General features: G+C 37.3%; 3 protein-coding genes across 3 annotated transcripts; 1 reads left to right on the top strand and 2 right to left on the bottom strand.

Moving 5' to 3' along the window:
- Nucleotides 1–1,297: 1,297 nt before the first annotated feature.
- On the bottom strand, nucleotides 1,298–19,274 carry LOC110936693 (truncated transcription factor CAULIFLOWER A). Its single transcript, XM_022179111.2, has 8 exons — nucleotides 18,959–19,274; nucleotides 4,175–4,253; nucleotides 4,004–4,068; nucleotides 3,212–3,311; nucleotides 3,093–3,134; nucleotides 2,978–3,019; nucleotides 2,792–2,886; nucleotides 1,298–1,593 (listed from the first exon to the last, which is right to left on the bottom strand). Exons 1-8 carry the CDS (start codon nucleotides 19,141–19,143, stop codon nucleotides 1,488–1,490), a joined length of 714 nt encoding a protein of 237 aa, XP_022034803.1. The 5' UTR covers nucleotides 19,144–19,274; the 3' UTR covers nucleotides 1,298–1,487.
- A 3,265-nt stretch (nucleotides 19,275–22,539) lies between these two features.
- On the bottom strand, nucleotides 22,540–22,911 carry LOC110933554 (ctenidin-3-like). The gene has a single exon (XM_022176770.1). The coding sequence runs from the start codon at nucleotides 22,909–22,911 to the stop codon at nucleotides 22,540–22,542; it is 372 nt and encodes a 123-aa protein (XP_022032462.1).
- Nucleotides 22,912–22,917: 6 nt separating this feature from the next.
- LOC110933553 (uncharacterized mitochondrial protein AtMg00810-like) lies at nucleotides 22,918–24,141 on the top strand. The gene has a single exon (XM_022176769.1). The coding sequence runs from the start codon at nucleotides 22,918–22,920 to the stop codon at nucleotides 24,139–24,141; it is 1,224 nt and encodes a 407-aa protein (XP_022032461.1).
- Nucleotides 24,142–24,868: the final 727 nt, after the last annotated feature.

A 24,868-nucleotide genomic window follows, 5' to 3' on the forward strand; every position in this document is an offset into this window, starting at 1 on the left:
AGTAAAACACATGAAACCGCACAACATAAAACTCACATCATCGCTAGTAAACTTTACAACTATCAACCTCAGATTTTCGTCTTCGACACTTCAATCGGGTAGCAGATTGTCGATTGGAAATTGGACATATGCAACCACATTCCCATCTTTTCCCTTTTTTGAACCACCCCATTCTGACCACCGTTGAAACACAAACCAATCAAATTAACATACCCAATCCATAAATCCCAAACTTTAAGGACCCTAACCTTCATTTCTCATGACATTCTGAGCTAGCATTGAGCATCCCGTCACACACACACACCCTAAAACATAGACCAATCAAACCAGCATATCCAATCCATAAATCCAACAGTTTCATTAACCATCACTTGATTAACGATTAAACAAAACAACTACATACAGAAATTAACTGTCTAAAGAGATGAGGAAGATCATGTATACCTGCCGACCTTCGAAAAACAATGCAAACGAACTGCTAAATAAACTAATCGATCAATGGAGGTACGCGAAATTCGATGCAGGAGATGCGTTTCTGGAGTCGTGGAGATCGGATGCCGCTGTTGACCGCGTCAAATGTTAAAGCACAATTAGGGTTTCAGTCGGTACAGACAAGGAGGTGGATTCAGATGTCAGCTTGAATCAACAGCCAAGAACCGTGAATTCTGATATGCGGTGGATTTAGGTGTTGGGGAGCACGTGATGAAACTGCAAATGCTCTCTCCGTGTAGGCGGTGGCGTCAAGTCAGATATATTTACAAACCCTAAACTTAAACGTACAACAACCCCTGCTATGGACACTTGTATTACAAACTGATAGTTACAAGATCATAAAGCACATAACACCAAATAAGCTGAAGTTACAACTCCTTATGCCCACAAATGTTACAAATTTATATAATATAAATATAAATATAAATATAAATATAAATATAAATATAAATATAAATATAAATATAAATATAAATATAAATTTGTTTATGTAATCTTTAATAACATATCTGCCTAAAACTCTATCCTTTAACTAGTTTTCCTTTTCACTCACCACACATAACTAGAAAAAGTATATATAGTATATATTTATTACATTCATAACTGAGATTGTGTTATTGTTCTGTGTTTCATTACTATATTTCCTACATAGACAATCCACTATCACCAATAGTTTCTTTTTATATTTGCTCCAACTACTATACACGAACAATTTTAAAGGATAAACAACATGAAAATGATCATTAATAGAAACTTTTGTACCCTCAAAAGCCAAACCCCTTCTAGTATTGTCCATGAAAACTCATTTCATTCAGAAGTGATATTGTAATAAATACGGTATTTCATTACGCATTCAACACGCGATTGCTGTTCATCTAAGTCATTTTACGTCCACAAGGTAGCTATTATATCTATTTTCTAGATCGATCGGTTGATGAAATATAGGGTCTTATCTTTACAAACAACCTTGAAAGGGAAAATATGATATAAAATCACTAATGATTAATATGCTGAAGCATCCATGGTGGCAAGACTATTGATGGTTGAGCTTGTCTTGGACTTTCTTCTACTAATCCATTACCTCCTGCCTGATATGTAGCACTGATCATTGTATATAGAGATGGTTAGAAAAATATACATATATTTCATGGGAAAGTATGATAGTGTACTTGTAGGTAAAAGTTGTACCACCAGATGTATATAATACGAAGTTGGTTCACAAGCTAGCAGACTCATACTTGGCCCAAATGGGTAGTGGTAAACATGTTAGAAAAAAGCCTAACTTCAAAAGAGCATAACGTGGGCTATGTGAAGTTACAAGACCTAAAAGTAACGGAATGATAGACTGGTAAAATCATGTGGCAAAAGCGCCATATGCAGGCTACCCCTAATGTCGTAGCTGAATCCGAAGCTCCAATCTCAACTATCAAGGTTTTTCCCAATTTTAGCAAATTTTGATCTATTTCGTTTTTAGTTACAAAAATTGTCCTTTATGTATGTCACTTATTGCAAACTCTCTCCTTTGTCTTCAATAATTACAAAAAACGTACTCGATGTTTGCAAACTCTTGCAAGTTATGTCCTTTAACCATAACTCAGTTAATTTTTATGGTTAAATCTGACCAAATGGACCCCACATGAGGGTATTTTTGTGGTTAAATCTAACCAAATAGACCCCACATGAGAGTAAAATGACCAAAATACCCTCATGTGGGGTCCATTTGGTCAGATTTAACCACAAAAAATTAACTATGTTAGGGCTAAAGGACATAACTTCCAAGGGTTTGCAAACATCGAGTACGTTTTCTGTAATTATTAAAGACAAAGGACACAATTTGCAATAAGTGACATACATAAATGATGATTTTTATAATTTACTCATTCCTAAAACATGTGAAATTTATAATATGAGTAATTTACATGTTTATTTAGAAATTAGTTTTATAACTAGACACTAACTTTCAACCACATTCAACATTATCCTAGGGGCTTAATGTAATGGTTTAATCATTTTATATTATATCAAAATTTTCTTTTAATAATGTTATCTTTTATTCAGTTTAATTCTTTGATATAATTTTTAGTAAGTCAAATAACAAAACAAAATACTAACTGTTAAAACAATTAAAATCTGTTGGATAGGAAATCATAAATACCAAAGATTACTCATTTTAATCCGTTACCCAACCAACTTAAGCCGTCTATTTTCCCACCTCTACGGTTTTCAGACAATTGTCTCGTGACACCACATAACATACATTCTAACATAGTCATGTACAATCTGAGAGAGAAAAACTAACCTGATATATGTACCAAAACGATACGATGACATGTTATGTCGGTCCTGCTGCTCGATGTGCGCTTGTCGGGCTACTTCTTTCTCTATTTCCTTGACCTGCATAGTTTTTTACAAGAAGTGATAGTACTGTTTTTAAACAATGACACACTTCTATTTGAATCCAAGTATACAAAGATTTTCAACAAACCTTATTCAAAAGAGCATTGTTTTCATTCTGTAATTCCTTATCCTGTGGATTGATTTCTGTTAGAAGATATTCTGCAAAGACATTAGGTGATACATGGTGTCGAAGATGGTCATACCTTTTTCTCAAGCGCAGAAATTGATTCAAACATCAACTGGTTCTGTAAAAAACAGAAGTTTAGTTTAACACATTGTATAAATGCGAATGATTTTCTTAAAGACGATACTGTTGTTATACCCTTCGCAGCCTAATATGTTTAAGACTCGCATCGAGTTTCTGTTCCAGATTTTGAAGCTCTTTCAAGCTCAAGGAATCAAGGTCTTCTCCCATAATGTGCCTAAAACAAAGAAACATGTATATTGTCACTTTAAATGTCGAAATGTTATGCGTGGATGTGTCCATAAACCATCAAAACCAACCAAACTCAAGCAGGTTTGTGAGTTCGGCCTGTGTGAGATGTATACGGTTCGGTTTTGGTGGTTTGACTCAAGAATTAGGTATTTAGAACCAAACCATCCTTTTAACCTTTATTATTTATTTTCATTTTAAGAATATGAAGTTAAGTATATTCATGAAGCATTTTGATCATCTTAAAGTTCTAATACAAGCTAAAACTTTTGAAAAAAAAAATATCCTATAAAATTCCGCTAATAGTAAAACTATTGGTAGGGTCTGAAGAGTGTGTCGCACAGAGAAAAATCTTTCCTATAATACAAGGGTAGAAATTGTTTTTTCATGTCATCCACGTAACATGAAAGGTGAATAAAAGAATCAAAGCACCAATCATACAAAAGAATTAACAATGATAGTACTAAACTACTGCTAAAACCGGCCACTCAACCAACTAATCCAACCATTTTAGTTTATCGTTTCCCCAAACCGTAGTTAGCGGTTTGACCCAGAATATTCGCTAAAATCAGCCAAACAAGACCGTAAACACCTCTAGTTATGCATACACGTAATTTGTAAAAAAAAACATAATATAAAAAACAAAGTGGGATTATAATCTTTTGAGATGCAAGTAAGTACCTTTGTGTTGTTTGCAAACCCTCCATTCTGGACTTGAGTTTGGCATATTCCATTGTCCAGATTCCCTATAATTATGGGTGTTCCATTCATGTCACTTTTTAATACAAGTTTCAAAGTATCATATCATTCCAAGTTGAAATGGAAAAGTAATTGTTTGAGCACGTGACATACATGTGATTCATGATCAGTTTCAGTAAGCTCCCTTTCTGAATATGAGAGTCTTTCATACCTCTCAAGTATCCGTTCCATGCTGATGCCACAAATAGTGTAAACAATAAATACACAAACAACAAATGTCACGATTCTATAGATATGTTTGCCGTATATTTTATCATTATCCTTACATAAAGGTTTGTATATTTCTGTATATTATACAATAAGATAAGATACATTACTTGTAGAAACATGAAATAACAAACTATTCTAGGAGACATACATGAAACAACAAACTAATTCTAACCAATCCCAGTTCACATGGGTCAACGTACTGATCAATATTGCCAAGTTACTAAAGTGCTAAACTCTAAGACTAGTGGGTATGGGGGCCGGCTGAGGCCCGGCTAGGACCGGCGCCGGTCCCCCACCCCCCCCCCCGCCCCATTCTAGCTTGACCAGCAGCCCACGCTCGTTCTCGCCGGCGTACACTTTTGAATATATAGCCGTTAAATAACGGCTATTTTAAAAAAAAAAAAGAAAAAATTGATTTTTCACTTTAAATATATACCCCCTTCATCTATTTTTTATACCATTCTCATCTATTTCTCCCCATTCTTCTCCCATTCTCATCCATTTTTATAAAAACCACTCCCATTTTTTATACCAATCTTCTATAAAAAAAATATTTTTCCATCCACAATAGCATCTAATTCTTGGTGGTCGTCGTCTTCTTCGGACGAAGAGGAGATGTTTTTCGCAAACGTTGTGGTAAAGGCGGCGCACATTCTTTTGGAGGAGGAAGAGGAAGATAGCTCGTCTGAAAACGTTATTACCAGACGAATACGGGTTAACAGAGACCGCGAAGGTTTGTCATTAATAAATTTTATATATTTATATCTTTCCTCTTATTTATATATTTTTCACGACAGGAGCGCACGAGAAATTGGTGAACGATTATTTTTCGGATACACCCCTTTACAATGCCGACATTTTCAAACGAAGGTTCCGAATGAGTCGCCGGTTATTCACACGGATTGCTGATGATTTGGCGGGGTTAGACCCGTTTTTCACGCAACGACCCGATGCTCGGAATTATGAAGGGTTCACCACGTTACGAAAGTGTACTGCGGCCATTCGCCAACTGGCGTACGGGACAGTGGCCGACGCTTTGGACGAGTACTTACAGATGTCGGCAAGAACTACGCGGGAATGTTTGTATCGGTTTTGCCATAATGTGGTGAAACTGTATGGCAAAAAATATTTGCGGAAACCAAACGCGTATGATATTCAACAGTTGTACCAAGCTCATGAAGCAAGGCACGGGTTTCCGGGAATGCTTGGTAGCATTGATTGTATGCATTGGGCGTGGCATAACTGCCCGACTGCGTGGCGAGGCCAATACACGCGAGGTGATCACGGCCATCCAACGTTAATACTTGAGGCCATGGCGTCACAAGATTTGTGGATCTGGCATTCTTTCTTTGGGCTCCCTGGTTCACTCAACGACCTCAACGTGTTATACCAATCGACGATCTTTAGCGATGTCGTTAATGGAATCGGTCCGGACACCCGTTTTACAGTTTCAGGGGTTGAGTATAGACGCGGGTATTATCTTGCTGACGGAATATATCCGTCTTGGCTACAATTGTCAAGACTATTTCATTTCCCGAGGACGAAAAAAGGAAAAAATTCGCCAAGCGTCAAGAAGCTGCAAGAAAAGACATCGAACGTTGTTTTGGTGTTTTAAAAAAAAAATGGGCCATCCTTGAACAACCGGCACGTGCGTTCACACCGAAGAGGTTGCGGCTTTGTATGTACGCTTGCCTTTTGCTCCATAACATGATTATTGAAAACGAAGGTCGGGCGATTTGTGAGTATGATGAGAATGCATCTTACGGGAATACTGTCCCGGTAGATCCGACGCAACAGGATTTAAACTCGTTTGCGCTAACCAACGACTTCACGCATGCAAACCTTCAACATGATTTGGTAGAACATATATGGAACAACGTAAACATCGGGGACGGTGACGGAGACGAAGACGAAGACGAGTAGTGTAATTTTTTATTTTAAGGAAATGTAATTTTTTTTTTCGGAAATGTTTTTTTTTATTTTTAGGAAATGTAATTTTTTTTTTATGTTATGAAATGAATTTATTTATGTTGTGTTATGTTGTATTTATTAAGTTAATAAAAAAATTAGGAAATTATAAAATATTAAGGTGGGGTAGCCCCATCCTCCACCCCCCTCAAAAGTGAAGGAGGCCCATCTCCCACGAGCCGGTGATGTGGCGCCTAGGTGGCGACCCATCCTCGTGGGGATGGACCTCACCATACCCACTAGTCTAAATCATAAACTACAACCATAATACATTGAATTATTCTTTTTTTAATGGCTAAACTTGCATGCCATGAGAATTGAACTCATGACCTTCATCTACTCTATACCTTATCCTACTCACCAACATCACTGGGTTATTCCCAATTATTCATATGTGAGCTTTGAAGATTTGTTGAAGGTTTTAAACTTGACTAATATTAAACTCAAACAGTTTGATAATTACATGGCTAATCTCTTAGTTCCTCCAAACATCACTTAGTAGTTACATTAGAATTCTTATAATTGATGATGTTAGCTTGTTAGTTTTTAATTTTTAAACTTAGGGAATACAAAAAAAAATTAAACAAAATGAAGTTAGGGACAAAATAAAAAACTATGTGAAGTTATGAATCATATAAAAAACCTTAGATTTGCACTAAAAAACCCAAAATATTTCAATCTGGTAATAAAAGTTCCATGACCAAGTGAACTCACAAATTCTTTTTAATGGCTCAACCCGAAATAAATCCATGTTGATAGACATACAAAGACCGGAAAATTTTGACCCAATGATAAAAGTTTCTGAGTCCGTCACTATTTGTAAGTCGATTCCATAAGGCGTGCCTCCAACGATATTAGACAAATTTGTATGGTATATAAATAACTTTTTTTATTACCATGCTTATGATGGGAAAAAATTAGATCCGCCACTGAATTCACCACTAACGTGTAAATTATCTTCGTCGATTACCCCAAGCTAAAGCATTTACAAGGGTTCACATATGTGTAGGTCCACCCGGAGGATCGAGTCAAACCTCTATTCCCTGTTTTCCGACGAACTCGAGAGTGCGGAATCCAAATGGGTAAGTTAAACCAAGTTAGAACACGAAAACGACAAACACGGTTCAACGACAAACACGGTTCAACGACAAACACGGTTCCGACGAACTCGGCGAACCTCCTGCAGCTGACGAACCTAACCGAGTCGAACCAAACCGAGTCGAACCGAACCGAGTCGCGTCCACATAAAGTGTACCAACACTAGGTGTATTCATGTGTTCATATGTGAACTCATTCCCTTCATTCTAGAACACTGGTTTCACATGTACTCTTCCTATCCCTTTGATACTTTGGGTTTTCATCCTCTCTTATATTAGTATCCTTTAACGAAGAAAACTTAAACCAAGAGTGAATTATAAATAAATTAAGTGAAGGATCCAAATGAAAAAAAATTGGTTGAAAGACACGTTTTGGTCGAATCGAATATAGAACATACACTTGTGATGTGAAGGAGAGTAGGGGTTAAGAGGATCAAAGTGGGAGAGAAAGCTAGGAGGAGAGTTGTGCCATGGCATGAGAACCCATTACCCACAAATTCACATGACCGTACCAATACCTAACTAACCAATGAAATTAGATAAATCACAACATGTGTGGTTTGGTGTAGGGAAGAGAGGAATGACAAAGATCATAAAATGATAAATATATAATGACAAGTTATGGCACAACATCATAAAATGGTAAATATAGCTGCATGATTATATAGTGCGTGTGAGTTAGGCGATATAAAAAAACATACACAATTAAAAAAAATCATACAATGGTAAATTTATAAATAATGGCAAGTTATGGTACAAAGTTGAAGTATTCTAATTATATATAACTAGTATTAAGCACTCTCACGCTGCGACGGTTGGCTAACACCAATACCAAACTACTGCCAGCGACCACTAACACTGAAGCTGCAGTGTCTTAATGCGAAAAAATTAAACCGAAATGTAAAACATATAAAAGAATAACTAAGTCGATCTAGGACCCGTGATATGATGAACCTGTCAAACGGAAAAAATTAACGACGTAAAAACGTTTAATCATACACACACGTTGCGCCGTGTTACCTCGCAAAATTTAGAACGAAACCTAAAACGAAAATTTTGCGAAAAAAGAAAAGTGTAGAGGAACAAAGTTAAAAGTAAAAGGTTGACAGGTTAAATTATAAAAGATGAAAAGTATTAGGGTTAAAAGTAAAAGAATAAATAGTTTTAAATTAAAAGTAAGGATGAAAAGTTTTGAGGCTAAAAGTAAAAAAAAAAATTAAATAGTTTTGGGTTAAAAATAAAAAAATCATTTTTTTTAAAACCCACAAAGCATAATTTACAACATCTCTATGCCTAAATATGTTGAAAATTATAGTATTGGGTAATGGGTAATTATATACTAGCAGGATGCCTGCGGGATGCGGCAGGAGCGACACATCGCATTGCGGTACTCGTTTTTGTAGTTTTCTTATTAATGTAATATTTATTGTGGCATCATTGTGATAGATATACATCAAAAGTGAAGTAACCGGTTAATCTATTTCATTGTGTTATGCATGGTTCGGTCAGCGCAGTTATAATCCTCAACCGAATCTGAAACCAAAGTCATCAGTTAGTCTATTTTATTAACCAATCGGTTTTCGATTAATTACTTTGGTTTATTTGGTTAGATTGACAGTTTTTAGTTTGGTTAATTTAATTTTAGTGAATAGCAAAAAAAAACTTAGGCTACAACGTTTGCTTAGAAATATATGAAATTAAGGCATAAATACATCAACCGAAAGTATAAATATATGAAATAGATATATAAAATATGAAATATATGAACCGGAGTTATAAAAGCTAGAAATATATGAAAATATGAATGATTTGGTTCGGTCAGTTAATCTTGGTTAATGGAGAATACAAAAAATTGATAATCCGTTTTTAGTTAATTCGGTTTTCAGTTTTTTTGGAGGATTTCGATTCGATTTCGGCTGTTTTCGGTTTGGTTTAGCTTAACGATTTTGTTATTGCTCACCAATAACCGGTTTTGGTTAATAACCGATAGGAGCGCACGCGATGAAGCGGGAAACACAGACATTGCCACGGTGAGCATTATTCAATTGGTTAGATTATTATCTTCAAATCGAGGTCGCCGATTAGTCTATTTTATTAACCAATCCGCTTTTAGTTAATCAATTTGTTATTTAGTTAGATTGATGGTTTTTTATTTAATTCATTTAGTTTCAGTTAATAGCCAAAACCAAACATGAGCTAAAACTTTTGATTAGAAATACATGAAATTTAGGCATAAATATACAAAATGGAGGTATAAATACATAAAATGGGGGTATAAATATGAAATACATGTATTGAAAGTATAATAGCTAGAAATATATTAAAATATGAAATGTTCAGTTTTGGTTAATTCGGGTTTTTGTTAATCAGTTTTTTAGCTAATTCAGTTTTTGGTTTATTTCGGTTTGATTCGGTTTCAGTTAACGATTCAGTTATTACTCACCCTTAGACATTGTTAATCACGTAAAATATCAATTTTTTTAATTAAAAAAACTATAGCAATACTATACTTAAACTAAAGAGAATAAAATACTGGTGTAATTAAAAAAATATTAACGTACCAAAAAGTTATGACCGTTTAAAAATCGTAGAGGGAATTAGTTTTTTATAAAGGGATAAAGTGTAAGTACTAACGAATTATCTATATTTTTGTTAAAGATGAAGGATTAAAGTGTAATTTAGATGAGAAGATTAAATTGACGGTATTTAATCACCTGACATTTTGTAGTTATTATACATTCTGGGATAACGACTAAGTATGTGGGACTTTAATCACTTGTACATTAAGGCATTATCTACTTGTACATTTTAATCCACACGTCAATACTGACCAAGACAACTATCGAAACGTCGACAAAAATAAGTAGGTCGTTACGGTACTTTTGGTTTTTTTAAGGGTTATTAGATTTTATCACCACCAATTATCGGCCTTTGGCCGTTGCCACCCGCGACTAACACTTTGACACCCGGCACCCCCAACTTGACTTTTTGTTTGTAATGGCACCGCCCAATTAAATCTCCACTAACTGGGTTAGTTTTTTATCCGACATGGCACAAGTTTGCTGAGTTGGAGATGATTATGTGGCGATGATGTGTATGTAAACCTCATCTCCTTCTTTATAACATATAGAATTCCAAAACAAACCCTAATTTCCTCAAAATCATATGGGTTCTCATCGATTCATGGCCTTTGAAGCATAGGTTCGAATCGATTCATGGCCAATTTAAGCGTAAGTTCATCACGGTACATACATTAGTCGCCTTAAAATGAGTACCTACTCTGCTTTCTTCCTTTCATCAAGCCAAAACCCCACAACGTCTATCTAGTTGTCTGTGCAACACTTTCCGATAACGGAATACTCTTTTCCGTCAACTTCATAGCTATTAAAGTTCACAACTCACCGGATTCGTAAGTTTCTGTACAAAACAATAACATGCCAACGCCATCGTATTGGTTTTACAAGTGCACTCACTTAGTTAGAATACCAGCCCAAAACGCTGTACTATGTCCAGACTGCGACGACGAATATATCAAAGTTGTAGATGTGAACGTCAATGACAACGCGCCGCCGTCGCATGAAACTCGCCGGCGTTTTCCAGCCGCATCGATGTACATTTTCGACAGCAATGACCGGTCAGATCTGAGATTCTGTCGCCATGGCCGGCGGAACAACGGCGAGTGGTCACCATTCAATCCGGTAAATCGTTCTCCGCAGCAGCGTCTCAACCGAGACTTCTACACCGTCTTCACAGACTCAAAACACTCAGGCGATGAAATAACTTCTAATTTTGCTAATTTTGTTCGATTTCGCTAGGGTTTTTGGTCAGGTGAGAACGACATCTACGAAGATTAGCACATCACGGCGACGAACGACGGACCGAAAAGTCATCTATGGAGAAATCATTACGCAGTTTTACAGTCAGATTGTCGCTGGCGACGGTGTACGACGGTGATCGGAAAAGTTTTCTGGTTGTTGAGCTGTTTCAGCTTTGTTTGGGGTTAACAGAGAAAATTGAGAGTTTGTATATATAAGGTGTTCCTACGTGAATATTGTTTGCTGACATGGATTTTAATTTTTCCTACATCAGCGCCACATAATAAGCTCCAACTCAGCAAACTTGTGCCACGTCAGACAAAAAACTAACCCAGTTAGTGGAGATTTAACTGGTTAGTGCCATTACGAACAAAAAGTCAAGTTGGGGGTGTCGGGTTTCAAAGTTTTAGTTGCGGGTGGCAATGGCCAAAGGCCGATAATTGAGGGTGATAAAATCCAATAACCCTTTTTTAAACATTATAGTTTATAAGATATGGCAAGAATACGTAAAAGAATTGTAACTTATCCACATTTTAAGGGGTAGTATGAAAAGTTATTTTTTACAATGGTTTTACATGTTTTCGGTATGAATATAAAAACTTTTAGTCACAAGTTCATTTTGAACTTACTGAACACATCTTCTAATTGATGCAGTTTAACATATACATTTTATTTGCTGTTTTTTAACCAAAACATAATAATAATAATAATAATAATAATAATAATAATAATAATAATAATAATAATAATAATAATAATAATAATAATAATAATAATAATAATAATAATAATAATAATATAATATCTTCCTATACTAATAAATGAAAATCTTTTTGTACACGTGTCACTCTCTGGTGCCTCTTCCCTTTTAATAATAGTATTACATATTAATTTTATACACAAAATATAATATAATATTAATTAATATAGTTAAAGATAAATGTCTAAATTCAAATTTAATTAATAATTATCTATAACAAATATAAATGTATCAAATAATATAATAAGTATAATATTATTTAATATAGTTAGAGATCAAACGTATAATTTCAAATTTAATTAATAGAAAATTACTTTTGAGTCCCTATGTTTTAGTGGTTTTAGCCACTTGAATCCAAAATCAAAAAATTTAACACCTTAAGTCTCTACCCGCTCATTCACACCCTCTGTAAAAAATTAAAAAAAACCTTTTGTAAGGTTGAGTTCTCTAAGTTCACACAACTCGTAGAAGTTTTCATTTTACCCTAACCATATATATTTGTTAAGATATAATATATTATTTGGATATAAACAATTATTACTAATAAAGTATCAAATCACATGTACAAGTAATGAAAATATAACTGTTTTTTTGTTTTACTAATTTATCTAAACTAGGATTGGGACCCGCCGCAATGCGGCGGGGATTATTTAGTTATAACTAAGTCAATCTAGGACCCGCACGTTATCTTAAATCTGTCAAACGGGGAAAAAATAGACGATGTAAAAACGTTCACCCACACACGCACGTTGCGTCGTGTTAACTCGCAAAATTTAGAACAAAACGTAAAAACGTTAAACCAAATACGCACGTTGCAATGTGTTAAGTCACAAAATTTAGAACCAACCATAAAGCGAAAAATTTGCGAAAAATGAAAACTATAAAGGAGCAAAGTTGAAAGTAAAAAAAAGTTATGAGTATAGATTGCAAAAGATAAAAAATTTTGGGTTAAAAGTAAAAAAAAAACAAATAGTTTTGAGTTAAAAGTAATAATGTACAATTGATAATGCACAAAAAAGTTGCAAAATTATATATGAAATAATAAGTCATTTCATTAATAAGGATTATATACAAATTTATAATTTATATTTTTCATCATTCAACCCGTGTAATACACGGGGTTGTAAGCTAGTAATATAATATAATATAAGTTAACAATATATAAAATGATGTATGTACGTTTGGGTGGTTTATTGATCAGTTTTTGTTACCTATACATATCTAAAGTGGTGTTTATGAAAGTTGTGTGGTGACAAGATGAACAAGACAAGTTAATTTAATTTAATAAAACTTTATACAGTCAATTAAATTTTACTCAAATTAGAGCTTCATTAACCAAGTACTGTATATATATCATTTTTTTTGAAACTATTTCTTTATAGTTATAATGAGGAAGGATTAATTAAAACATGTATTTGTAAATAGCATAAATAATGACATAATGTACATGATATAGCCCAAAACAGATTTTATACCAAATTATCTATTTAATAGTTAGTTTAGAAGATATTTCAATTGCAGTTTTAGCATTTTAAGAAATTAATGTCATCAAAGATTATTAAGACAAAAGAATAACTTTATTTCATTAATCCATGTGAGAACGAAAAGTCGAAGCACAACCAGTCAACCACCTAGGGGTGCAAACGAGCCGAGCTACTCGCGAACTACTCGAGCCGAGCTTAAACGAGCTCGAGCCCGAGCCTAAAAACAAGCTCGTTTAGTAAACGAGCCCGAGCCCGAGCTTCACTTATCGAGCTCGAGCCGGCTCGCGAGCCTTAACGAGCTTTCTTTTTATATATTTTTATTAATATATTAAACATATATTTAAATAATAATATTTACCATTTATATAAATATAAAAAAATAACTAAATTATATATATAACAATTATTATAATTAATTAAAGTTTGTTAATAAATACTAAACGAGTCGAGCCCGAGCCGAGCTCGAGCTTCAAAAATTACCTTCGAGCCGAGCTCGAGCTTTAGAAATAAAGCTCGAATCGAGCCGAGCTCGAGCTCGAGCTTTCAAAGTTAAACGAGCTCGAGCTCGAGCCTGGTTGAACCACCTAAAAGAAATCAAAGTTTTTTTTTTAAACGGTCACTTTCTTTTCAAGTGACCCAATGTCACATCGCCTAAACGGCGGCCCTAGCCATGATCTGCCCAAACTACGTTGTCTTAACCGGGCTCGTGTTGGGTTGGTCAGCCTTGGTTACGGCGTTCCCCCGGAAACCGTACTGCCTCCACACGAAATGCCTCGCTGAAGTAACAGCCGGATGAAAACCGGGGTGTAGCTCAGGATCGAACCCCCTCAGTGGGTTTGTCACCATCATTGCCCAATATCCACCGCAATATGACACAAGTGGGAATTCAACTTGAGTCTCCATTGGAAAATCCAAGTCTCCTACCACTAGGCGACAAGTATGGGGATAAATCAAAGGAATTAAATTACGTTAGAAATGTTTACATTTCATTTGCCTATTAAATATAAGAGTAAACTGCAATTTTACCCCCTAAGGTTAGGGGTCATTGGCACTCTTACCCCCCTAAGGAAATAATTGCAATTTTACCCCCCACTGTTCATTGTTATGTCGCAACCTTACCCCCTAACCACAGTCAACGGTAGTTTGACCATTATATGTAAGGGTATTTTGGTAATCTTACCCTATATTTATTTTTATTATTTTTTTATTATTATTTTTATTATATATAGAGTAAACTGCAATTGTCATCATCATCTTCAACCATTATCTGAACCTCCATCATCATCGTCTTCAACCATCACCGTCGCCATCTGAACCGCCACAACCACCACTACCGCCACAACCACCACTGCCGCCACAACCATCACCGTCGCCATCATCACCACCCCCACCACAAACCTCCATCGTCATCATCTTCAACCATCACCATCGCCATCTGAACCGCCACAACCACCACTGCCGCCACAACCATCACCGTCGCCATCATCACCACCCCCGCCACAACCACTCTTGTCTTCTTCGTTATTGATAAGTCCAAACCCTAATTTTAAAAATACAGCCGCCACCACAATCTTAAGAACGATGACGATGAAGACAAGAGATCGGAGAACGGTGAAGATGACCGGAGATCGATGTGGTTGTTCGGTGGCGGTGATGGAACGGTGACGGTGAACGGAGGTGATGACCAGAGATTTGATGATGATGTTTGCCGTGAAGATGATGTTTCAGAGATTCTTTGATAACCGCATCGTCACCGGTGGATCTTGATTGGGTTAAGATTTGGGTTTCCATTTGAATCTGTCACATAACAACTTGTCCGGAAAAATTCCAACGGGAAATCAATTGCAAACCCTTAATGATCCATCAATATATGTTGGTAACAGAGATCTCTGTGGCGCTCCACTACCAAAGAATTGCTCCAATCATGAAGATCCAACCACCACCACAACAAGCAAGAACCCTCTGTTTATCAGTTCAAAAAATTTGATCGATTATTCAGTTCTTTATTATGGGTAAATCACTGTTGATTTCTTCTTCTTATTTTGTGGATATTATATATTTAGTAGAAGACAGTTTGTTAGTTAGTAGAATACCAGAGGCTAATTTTGTCTATTGAAGATATTATATAGGTTAATCCATTTGAAGCATTGTTGTTTTTAATTGCTGTTAGTGTTAGGTTTAATCTGTTTGAAGCTATTGTAATTTTTAATTTGATTTACTAATCTTAAGTGCTGATACTGTGATTACTTTCATTGATTTCGTTTTTAGCCAAAAGGAAACTTTGTGTTTTGTAATTTAATTTACTGATATTAAGGGCTGATACTTTGATTACCGTTATCGATTTTGATTCTACCGAAAGGGTGGTGGCTGGAGGTGGTTGAGGGAGGTGGTTGTGGTGGAGATGACGGTGGTGATTGTTGAAGATGAAGGCGGGTGGTGGGTTTTTTTAGAGAGAGAGGGGGGGGAGGAAGAAGATGGCAGTGGTGGTTGAGGGTGGTGGTTGGAGGTGGCAGTGGTGGTTGTGGTGGTGAATGGCGGTGGCAGTGGTGGCAGGGGGTAAATTACAGAGTAAACAAAACACGGGGGGTAAAATTAAAGGGTAAAATAGTCATTTCACCACCAAGTCAACAGATCAGTCAACAAAATTGAGGTTAGGGGGTAAGGTTGCGACATAACAGTGAACAGTGGGGGGTAAAATTGCAATTATTTCCTTAGGGAAGGTAAGAGTGCCAATGACCCCTAATCTCAGGGGGTAAAATTGCAATTTACTCTAAATATAAATATCATGTACTATTTTATATGTGTGAGTATATATATGTTTATTTAAATTTGAAATTCACTTGTTCAAAGCTAAAACTCAAACCAAAACCATAACTCTACCGGTAACTAAAAACAACATAAACCAACCAAAAGATCTTATATATTGTTTACTTGCACCAGCCAAAAATCAACCTTTCGGGAGGTGACTAAGAGGATTATATGTTATCTGAAAGATACTTGATTATGTAAGTTTTTTTTTTGAGCTTGTGATACACTTTTGTTTGGATTATTGTTGGATGAACTCCGTTTTCAGCAAAGTGAAGCTACCAAGATCTACGAATAACAAGCTCATAGCTCCTATGCAGTTAATGCGGTAAAATATCGGATATCGGTCAAGGACCGATATATGAAATATAGGTTATCTCGGTAAGATATCGGTGGGATATCGGTAATTTTAATATAATGCAGAATTTATATATATAGCAATTTAACACCAATAATTCAGTGATATATCAGTGATATATCGGTTATATCGGTCAGATATCGGTAATATATCGGTTATATCGGTCAAATATCAGTGATATATCGGTTATATCGGTCAAATGTCGGTCAATATCGCCGATAATATTTTGACCGATATTTTACTAAGGGACCGATATGACCGATATATCACCGATATTAACTGCATAGCATAGCTCTAATGAAGAACTCGAGGTTTCATGATCGAATCAAACACATTGACACAAGGTATCATGTCATTTGACAATAAGCTCGTTTTCAATGTATTGTCTTGTGTATGATTTTTTTCATTGATCTTGAAGTTAAAAGGTTTTGGTTATTGAATTGAAATCACGATAAATATATCAAAACGAAGTCGTACGTGGCGTATTTCTTTAACTGCAAAAAGAGTTTGTTTAAAAGTGCTAAGAAACTAGAAATTACAAAGGATTAAGAAAAAGTAAAATAACACCTAAAACTGATAACCCTTCTATTAACTGCATGAAATCTTGATAGAGGGCTAAAATAGACCTAACCAAAATGACGTCACATGAATTTATATATCGAAAACAACACTATATCTAACGTGTGGGTCTAGTTTTCGGTTCTCATAGTTAAAAAATAGTACCATTGGACATTAACATTTTCAACTTTACAATAAGTAAATATAGCAGTCCTGATCGAGGAGTACCCTAGCATATTAACTTTCGTGGAGCCATTTTTCAATTGTATAGTTATATTTCATTAAATTAAATTAAAACAGATTTGTACTCTTTTTATTTTCATCTATAAAGGCTTCTATGGCTTTTGCTGCAAACTCTCTTATATACTAGTGAAATGATGAACAAAGCTGATATTAAATCTAAAAAAGATAGCACTAGAAAAGTTCTGTTAGAAGAAACTGTATTCATAATGACCATAGTATAATAACCTTTATTAGGTGAACGGAGTGAAATAGGTAAAGGGTTCGGTAAACACCTTACCGATCGGGGAAGCCACCGCCAACCTTTGGTTTACCGATCGTGAAGGCCAATCTCGGTGAACCTTTACCGACTCGGTGAGAGGGAGGGAAAGGGGAGAGAGATGGATGTGTGGTGGGGTCCATTCCTTCTAAACTAATCACACATTTTTTTTAAATAGTTTACCTAAACCTCATTAGGTAAATCATCGCCAACGTTTTTAACATTAGGTAAACAAATTAGATGAATTGATGTGACACTATTTGATTGGATGAATGAAGAGTTTACCTATTTAGAATAGGTAACGACTCCCTTCACACTTATATAAGTTTTCTTGTACTTTTTGCAATTATGTTCATATGTATATGTATGTACATTTAGACACGTATATATGTTATAGTACTAGAAGATGCTAAAACAGTGACCCTTTTTTTTCTTACTGACAGCTTTGAAATAAAAACATTATCTTTTCCAATATAAATTGAAAAGCAACACAGAGATTGCGACACAAGAATGATGAGATACCAAGTATGACTTGACCTAGGGTATGTGTTTTCGTTCTTTCATTGGTTCCTTTCCTTGTGGGTCCCTTGTCTTAACACTTAATTTATTCTTAAAATATCATAAACCCTAAAACGGCCATACAACCACCTTAAAAACATATAAAATAAAAATAAAATACAGTAAGATAACAACTGTAATATATCTCAATCTAACATGAAATCAGGTGCATGAATCTGTTTCCATTTTTAGAAAAATATGCCATAATTTAGTAGCAAAGGACAAGCTTCAGATATTCCTAATTTTAGCTGTTTGATTATCTGTATTACTTGAATTTAACCAACAAATATCATGATCATAATTGTTTGATCATCTGTATTACCTGAATTTAACCAACATAAATCATGATCGTAATCATCAGGTAAGAAACAAATTAAAGATCTGACTTACCCACTTTAATTTTGGTATGATTTGTAAGATTATAAACTTGTATGCTATAAGAATTCAAAGTTGGCCTAATATTTGTTATTATTTTGAGAGACAAAACGAAGTAAAAATCCGAGGCTCTTTTTAGATCGTCTTGATCAGTAAACGAAGTAAAAATTTAGGGTCTTTTTTTCAATTACTTGAAAGTGTATAGATCGAACGAAGTAAAAATCCGAGGCCCTTTTTTAAATTTACGAAGGCATGATCATATGATGATCATCACTTCAATTATGGTATTATGTCCAGTATTATAAGCTTAAATGTTATAGTAATTCAAAGTTATCATAAACTTTGAAGCAAAATCATCAAAAACTGAGGAGAAAGGAGAGAGAGACATACGAAGAATTAGTCGAAAACTCGGAGAGCTTGCCTTTAGTAGAGAAGATGATGAGGGCGACATCGGCATCACAAAGGACAGAAATTTCATGAGCTTTCTTCAACAATCCAGATCTTCTTTTAGAGAAAGTCACCTGCCGGTTGATCTTATTCTCGATCCTCTTCAACGTTACCTTTCCCCTACCCATTTCAGATTCAGATGGTGGTTGTTATGGCGGCGGTGTGATTTTATAGAGTTTTCTGGTGGAAGAAGGAAGGAACAATATTCTTTTTTTCCAAGTTAGAGATATTTTTTGAAGATCCTTCTTGTCCTATATTTTATCTGTTTTACCACCTTATTATTTGGAAAGAAATGTCACTTCCAAAATAAATCTACAAAAAGTAAATAAATAAAATCCTCCATTTTTTTAGTTCGGATGTATTTACACACCCGGCTTAGCTATTTGGACACTTTTGGTGCCCTAGACGTCTCGTCTAGGTCTATACGTGGCGTCTAGGCACCGAAATCAAGGGCTTTGAGTGGGAGGTTGGGTACAAAGTTTAACGGGTCTAGATGCCCCGTCTAGGCCGATGAGACGTCTAGCAGGTTGGTGTTTTTTTGAGTTGAAAAATGGATGTTTTGGTGGGGCAATTTGAGTTGTTTTTGAAGAAAAGTTTTATTTTTTGTATTAAAATATTTTACCGTTTCCAAGATCAGTCCTTTAAAAATATTTGATCGTTTAAATATTACATTGTTTTTGACATTCTACTTTTTAAAATATTACCCTACCATTAAAATATTATATTATTTAAATGCTATATTATTTTCAACATTTTAATAACCGAATTTTAATACTATTAATAGACGGATGTATAATAGGAAACGATATCACTTATATTTGTTATGTAAATATCTCTCCCAAGATAGGAGATCCCTTGTAATCTTTATATATGACATATTGTAAATGAGAATGATCAAGGGTTTACAATCTCTCATGGTATCATACCTATAGCCGATCCTCCCTTCTTTCCCCACCTTCTGCGTCTGCGCAACCCTAATTCTCCCTCATCATGTCTTCGTCATCTTCTTCCCCTCACCCTGCAGTCACGGTTACTTCAATCAAAAACCTGATTCCTATCACCCTTGACATTGAAACTGGCCACTACACTACATGGTCAGAGATGTTTAAGATTCAATGCAAGGCTCACCTTGTATTTGATCACCTGCAACCCAAGCCAGCAGAAGCTTCCAGCTCCTCCACAACAACTGACAAAACATCGGACAAAGATGCCGCTCCACAAACCGAAACATGGGAACGCCTGGACTCCATTGTACTACAGTGGATTTATAGTACAATATCTACCGATCTTCTTCATGCTGTTCTCAAACCCGACACCACCGCATACGACGCCTGGACCACGATTGCTAATATCTTCCAGGACAATAAAGCAACTCGCACAATCGACCTCAACAAAAAATTCGCCAACACTCGTCTTGACCAGTTTCCGAATATGTCTGCGTACTGTCAAGCATTGAAGGTTATTTTTGATCAACTGACCAACCTCGGCTCCCCGGTCACCAACGAACAACTAGTGTTACAACTCCTCACGGGTTTGAATGAACAATACGAAAATACTGCCTCCGTCATTCAACAAATGAAGCCTCTTCCAGATTTCTACGACACTTGCTCCAGGCTATGTATGGCCGAATCCCGCAAGACCAATCAGGCCCGCCAATCGGCTCAGTCAGCCGGCACCGCCCTTCACACATCTGTTGAGCCACCATCTCGGGACACTCGGGACAAATCAGAGTCAAGGGAGCAGCGGAACGAGAACTCCGACAGGGGCCGCGGTCGCGGCCGCGGCCGTGGAAGAGGAAGACAGAACGGTTATGGCGGTCGTGGCAGGGGAACCCCAAATTTCTCTTCTGGCAGCATCGGTCAACACATGAATGGGTTTTACCCTTGGCCTTATTACCCTTGGGCCGGCCCACCTGCCAATGCACCCACATGGAATAATTGGGCTCCCATTCCACCTTGCCCCTACCCTACTGTACCCAAACCCAACAACACTGGTGCGGGTATTTTAGGGCCTCGTCCATCTACCCCATTTGCTGCCACGCCCACCGACATCAATCAGGCCATGTACGCGATGTCTCTCACTGACCCATCTTGGGCCATGGATACAGGTGCCACAGGTCACATGACTTCCAACTCTAAACTCTCGTCTTCTTTTAATAAAAGCATGATTCGAAATATTATTGTGGGCAATGGTCAAACCATTCCCGTGTATGGACAAGGCGACCTTACCTTACCCCCTCCCCTCCCACCCTTTAAACTGAATCAAGTCCTTTATTCACCCTAACTAATCAAAAATTTACTGTCTGTTCGTCGTTTCACTACTGATAATCAACTTTCTATTGAATTTGACCCATATGGTTTTTTGGTGAAGGATCTCAAGACTCGGACGCCTATCCTACGATGCAATAGCTCCGGAGACCTTTACACATTTGATCCATCCCAAGTCACCAAGTTCACTTCTCCCACTGCCCTCACCGCTATTTCTCAAGACACATGGCATCAACGTCTCGGTCATCCGGGATCATCTTCATTACATTCTCTTAAAAATTCCAGTTTTATTGATTATGGACCGTTAAAAAATAATGTTTGTCAATCGTGTGTTTTTGGTAAACATATTAGACTACCGTTTCTTGATTCTAATAATACTACGCAAATGCCTTTTGATATTATCCATAGTGATCTTTGGACCTCTCCGATTCTTAGCACGGGGGGTCACCGTTATTACATTATTTTTCTTGATGATTTTTCAAACTTTTTATGGACTTACCCCCTCACACACAAATCCCAAGCTTTTTCCATATTTACCACCTTCTCTAACCTAATTAACACCCAGTTTGAACGAAAGATCAAACAATTCCAATGTGATAACGGTAAAGAATACAATAACCATATGTTTAAACAGTATTGTAATCTCAATGGCATGCATTTTCAGTTCTCTTGCCCATACACCTCATCCCAAAATGGTAAAGCCGAATGCAAGTTACGGTCCACTAATAATATTATCCGCACCTTGTTGGCCCATTCTTCCCTACCAAATACATACTGGCATCATGCTTTGGAAGTAGCTACCTACCTACAAAACATTTTGCCAAGCAAACTCCTACACAACATTTCTCCCACCCAAACATTATACCACCGCATTCCATCCTACTCGCATTTACGGGTGTTTGGCTGCCTATGCTACCCCCTCATCCCTCATACTACCATCCATAAACTACAATACCGGTCCATGCCATGCGTCTTTCTTGGTTATCCTACTAACCATCGGGGCTACAAATGTCTCGACCTCAATACACGTCAAATTATAATCAACCGACATGTTATATTTGACGAATCTATCTTTCCCTTCGCTAATAATCCTAAACCTTCCCTACACTCCTATGAATTTCTCAACACCACTGTTCCTTCTACTGCCTCACCTAGTCCTTCAACTAACCCTCCCTCCACCACTTCAGTTCAGCCCACCCATCATTACCCAGTTCACCCTCCAACCCACATTCACCCACCCACTCACGGCCCACCTTCCTACTTCACTAGCCCAACTACTCCATCTCCACAACCCTCGGTTCCCTCCAGCCCAAACTCTCCTTCGCCCTCAGGCCCAAACTCACCCACCAGCCCAATCCCGATTTCATTCACCTCACCATCCTCCTCTTCTCTCGGCCCACACTCACCCACTCCCAGCCCTGTTTCTGATCCCTTACATGACCCGATACCCCCTCCATCACACAGTCCTCCCCAACCCCACCCCCACCTCCCCCTCCTCCCACTCGAACTATCCGTACCCGCTCCATGGACGGCATAGTTAAACCGAAAAACATACTTAATCTCCATTCCTCCTCCATTGCTCCTATACCCAAAAATCCCAAGGACGCCTTGTCTAACACGGATTGGCATAACGCCATGAACACCGAATTCAATGCTCTTATTAAAAACAAGACGTGGGTTTTAGTTCCACGGCAACCTCATATGCATGTTTTACGTAGCATGTGGCTATTTCGCCACAAATTTCGGTCCGACGGTACACTTGAACGATACAAGGCGCGTCTTGTTTGTGATGGAAGTAATCAACAAATTGGGGTGGACTGCGGTGAAACCTTCAGTCCGGTTGTGAAGCCTACCACTATACGTACCGTTTTATCGCTTGCATTGTCACAGTCGTGGCCGATTCATCAACTCGACGTTACCAGCGCGTTCCTTCACGGTAATCTAAATGAGACAGTATACATGTATCAACCCGTGGGGTTTCGACACCGGCAATATCCCGATCACGTGTGTCTCCTAAAGAAGTCACTTTATGGTTTGAAACAGGCCCCGCGTGCGTGGTATCAACGATTTACCGACTTCGTTCTTTCATTGGGATTTCAGCAAAGCAAATGTGACAACTCACTCTTTACTTACTGTCACAACGGCACTTCAGCTTACTTGCTCATCTACGTCGATGATATTATTCTCACAACATCCACGGATTCTCTTCACGTGAACCTTATGTCTCGACTATCAAATGAATTTGCAATGAAAGATCTCGGGCCGCTCAGTCACTTCTTGGGCATTCACGTTCAACGGCAAGGTAATCGAATGTTTCTTTCTCAACAGGTTTACACAAAAGAGATTATCGACCGGGCCGGCATGTCCTCCTGTAAACCTGTGGCTACTCCTGTTGATACTAAGCCTAAACTCGGCTCCAACGCGGGTGTTGACTTCGATGACCCGACACTCTATCGCAGCCTTGCGGGAGCCCTACAATATTTGACATTCACGCGACCAGACATATGTTACGCTGTTCAACAAGTTTGCATGTATATGCACGCACCAAAAGTGGATCATTGGAATGCCCTTAAGCGGATTATTCGGTATCTTCAAGGTACCTCCTCTCATGGCCTTACCATCGGTACCTCTGCAGATTTTTCTTTACGAGCATACACCGACGCTGATTGGGCGGGCTGTCCCGATACGCGACGTTCCACTTCGGGCTATTGTGTGTATTTGGGTTCGAACATCATTTCATGGTCGTCTAAACGCCAGTCAGTTATCTCCCGGTCCAGCGCTGAAGTCGAATACCGGGGCGTTGCTAATGTTGTCGCTGAACTATGTTGGCTTCGTAACCTTCTCTTAGAGCTACATTGACCCGTCACCACGGCTAGCCTAGTCTACTGTGTTAACATCAGTGCGATCTATTTGGCCGGGAATCCAGTTCAACATCAGCGTACTAAACACATTGAACTGGATATCCATTTTGTTCGTGATCTGGTACAGCGTGGCACGGTTCGCGTCCTTCACATACCCACGCGGTTTCAAGTGGCTGACATTTTTACAAAGGGGCTGCCTAAAGTTCTATTTGATGATTTTCGCTCCAGTCTCATCATTCGCCCTCCTCTAGCTTCGACTGCGGGGGTGTAATAGACGGATGTATAATAGGAAACGATATCACTTATATTTGTTATGTAAATATCTCTCCCAAGATAGGAGATCCCTTGTAATCTTTATATATGACATATTGTAAATGAGAATGATCAAGGGTTTACAATCTCTCAACTATATCATTTAAAAGTTCTTAGAATATAACCGAGTTTGTCAAAATGTGAGAAAATATGAATAGTAACAAAATGGCTACTGTAAAAGTTATTAGAATATACTTAGAATGGTTTGATTTGTTTTCTTGAAAGGTGTGAATTATTCGTCAATGTCGGGAGGTCTAGCATACGTTGTCTTAACCGGGTCCGTGCTAGAAAGCCCCCTCGCACAATAGATCCCCAATTTAAACCCCTCAATGAGAAACCCTTATCACCAAGACTCGAACTTGAGACCTTGAGAGGAAAACTCACCCGGACCCACCATAAGTGGAACTTAAATA

This window comes from Helianthus annuus, chromosome 4, assembly GCF_002127325.2.
Source record: "Helianthus annuus cultivar XRQ/B chromosome 4, HanXRQr2.0-SUNRISE, whole genome shotgun sequence".
Lineage (NCBI taxonomy): Eukaryota > Viridiplantae > Streptophyta > Magnoliopsida > Asterales > Asteraceae > Helianthus > Helianthus annuus.

Coding starts and splice junctions, on each gene's coding strand:
- LOC110933553 (XM_022176769.1), top strand. CDS start 22,918: ATGAACACCGAATTCAATGCTCTTATTAAAAACAAGACGTGGGTTTTA.
- LOC110933554 (XM_022176770.1), bottom strand. CDS start 22,911: ATGCCAATCCGTGTTAGACAAGGCGTCCTTGGGATTTTTGGGTATAGG.
- LOC110936693 (XM_022179111.2), bottom strand. CDS start 19,143: ATGGGTAGGGGAAAGGTAACGTTGAAGAGGATCGAGAATAAGATCAAC. Junction 4,069..4,174: donor AAACTGATCATGAATCACAT/GTATGTCACGTG, acceptor CCATAATTATAG/GGAATCTGGACAATGGAATA. Junction 3,135..3,211: donor AACATATTAGGCTGCGAAGG/GTATAACAACAG, acceptor TGTTTTTTACAG/AACCAGTTGATGTTTGAATC.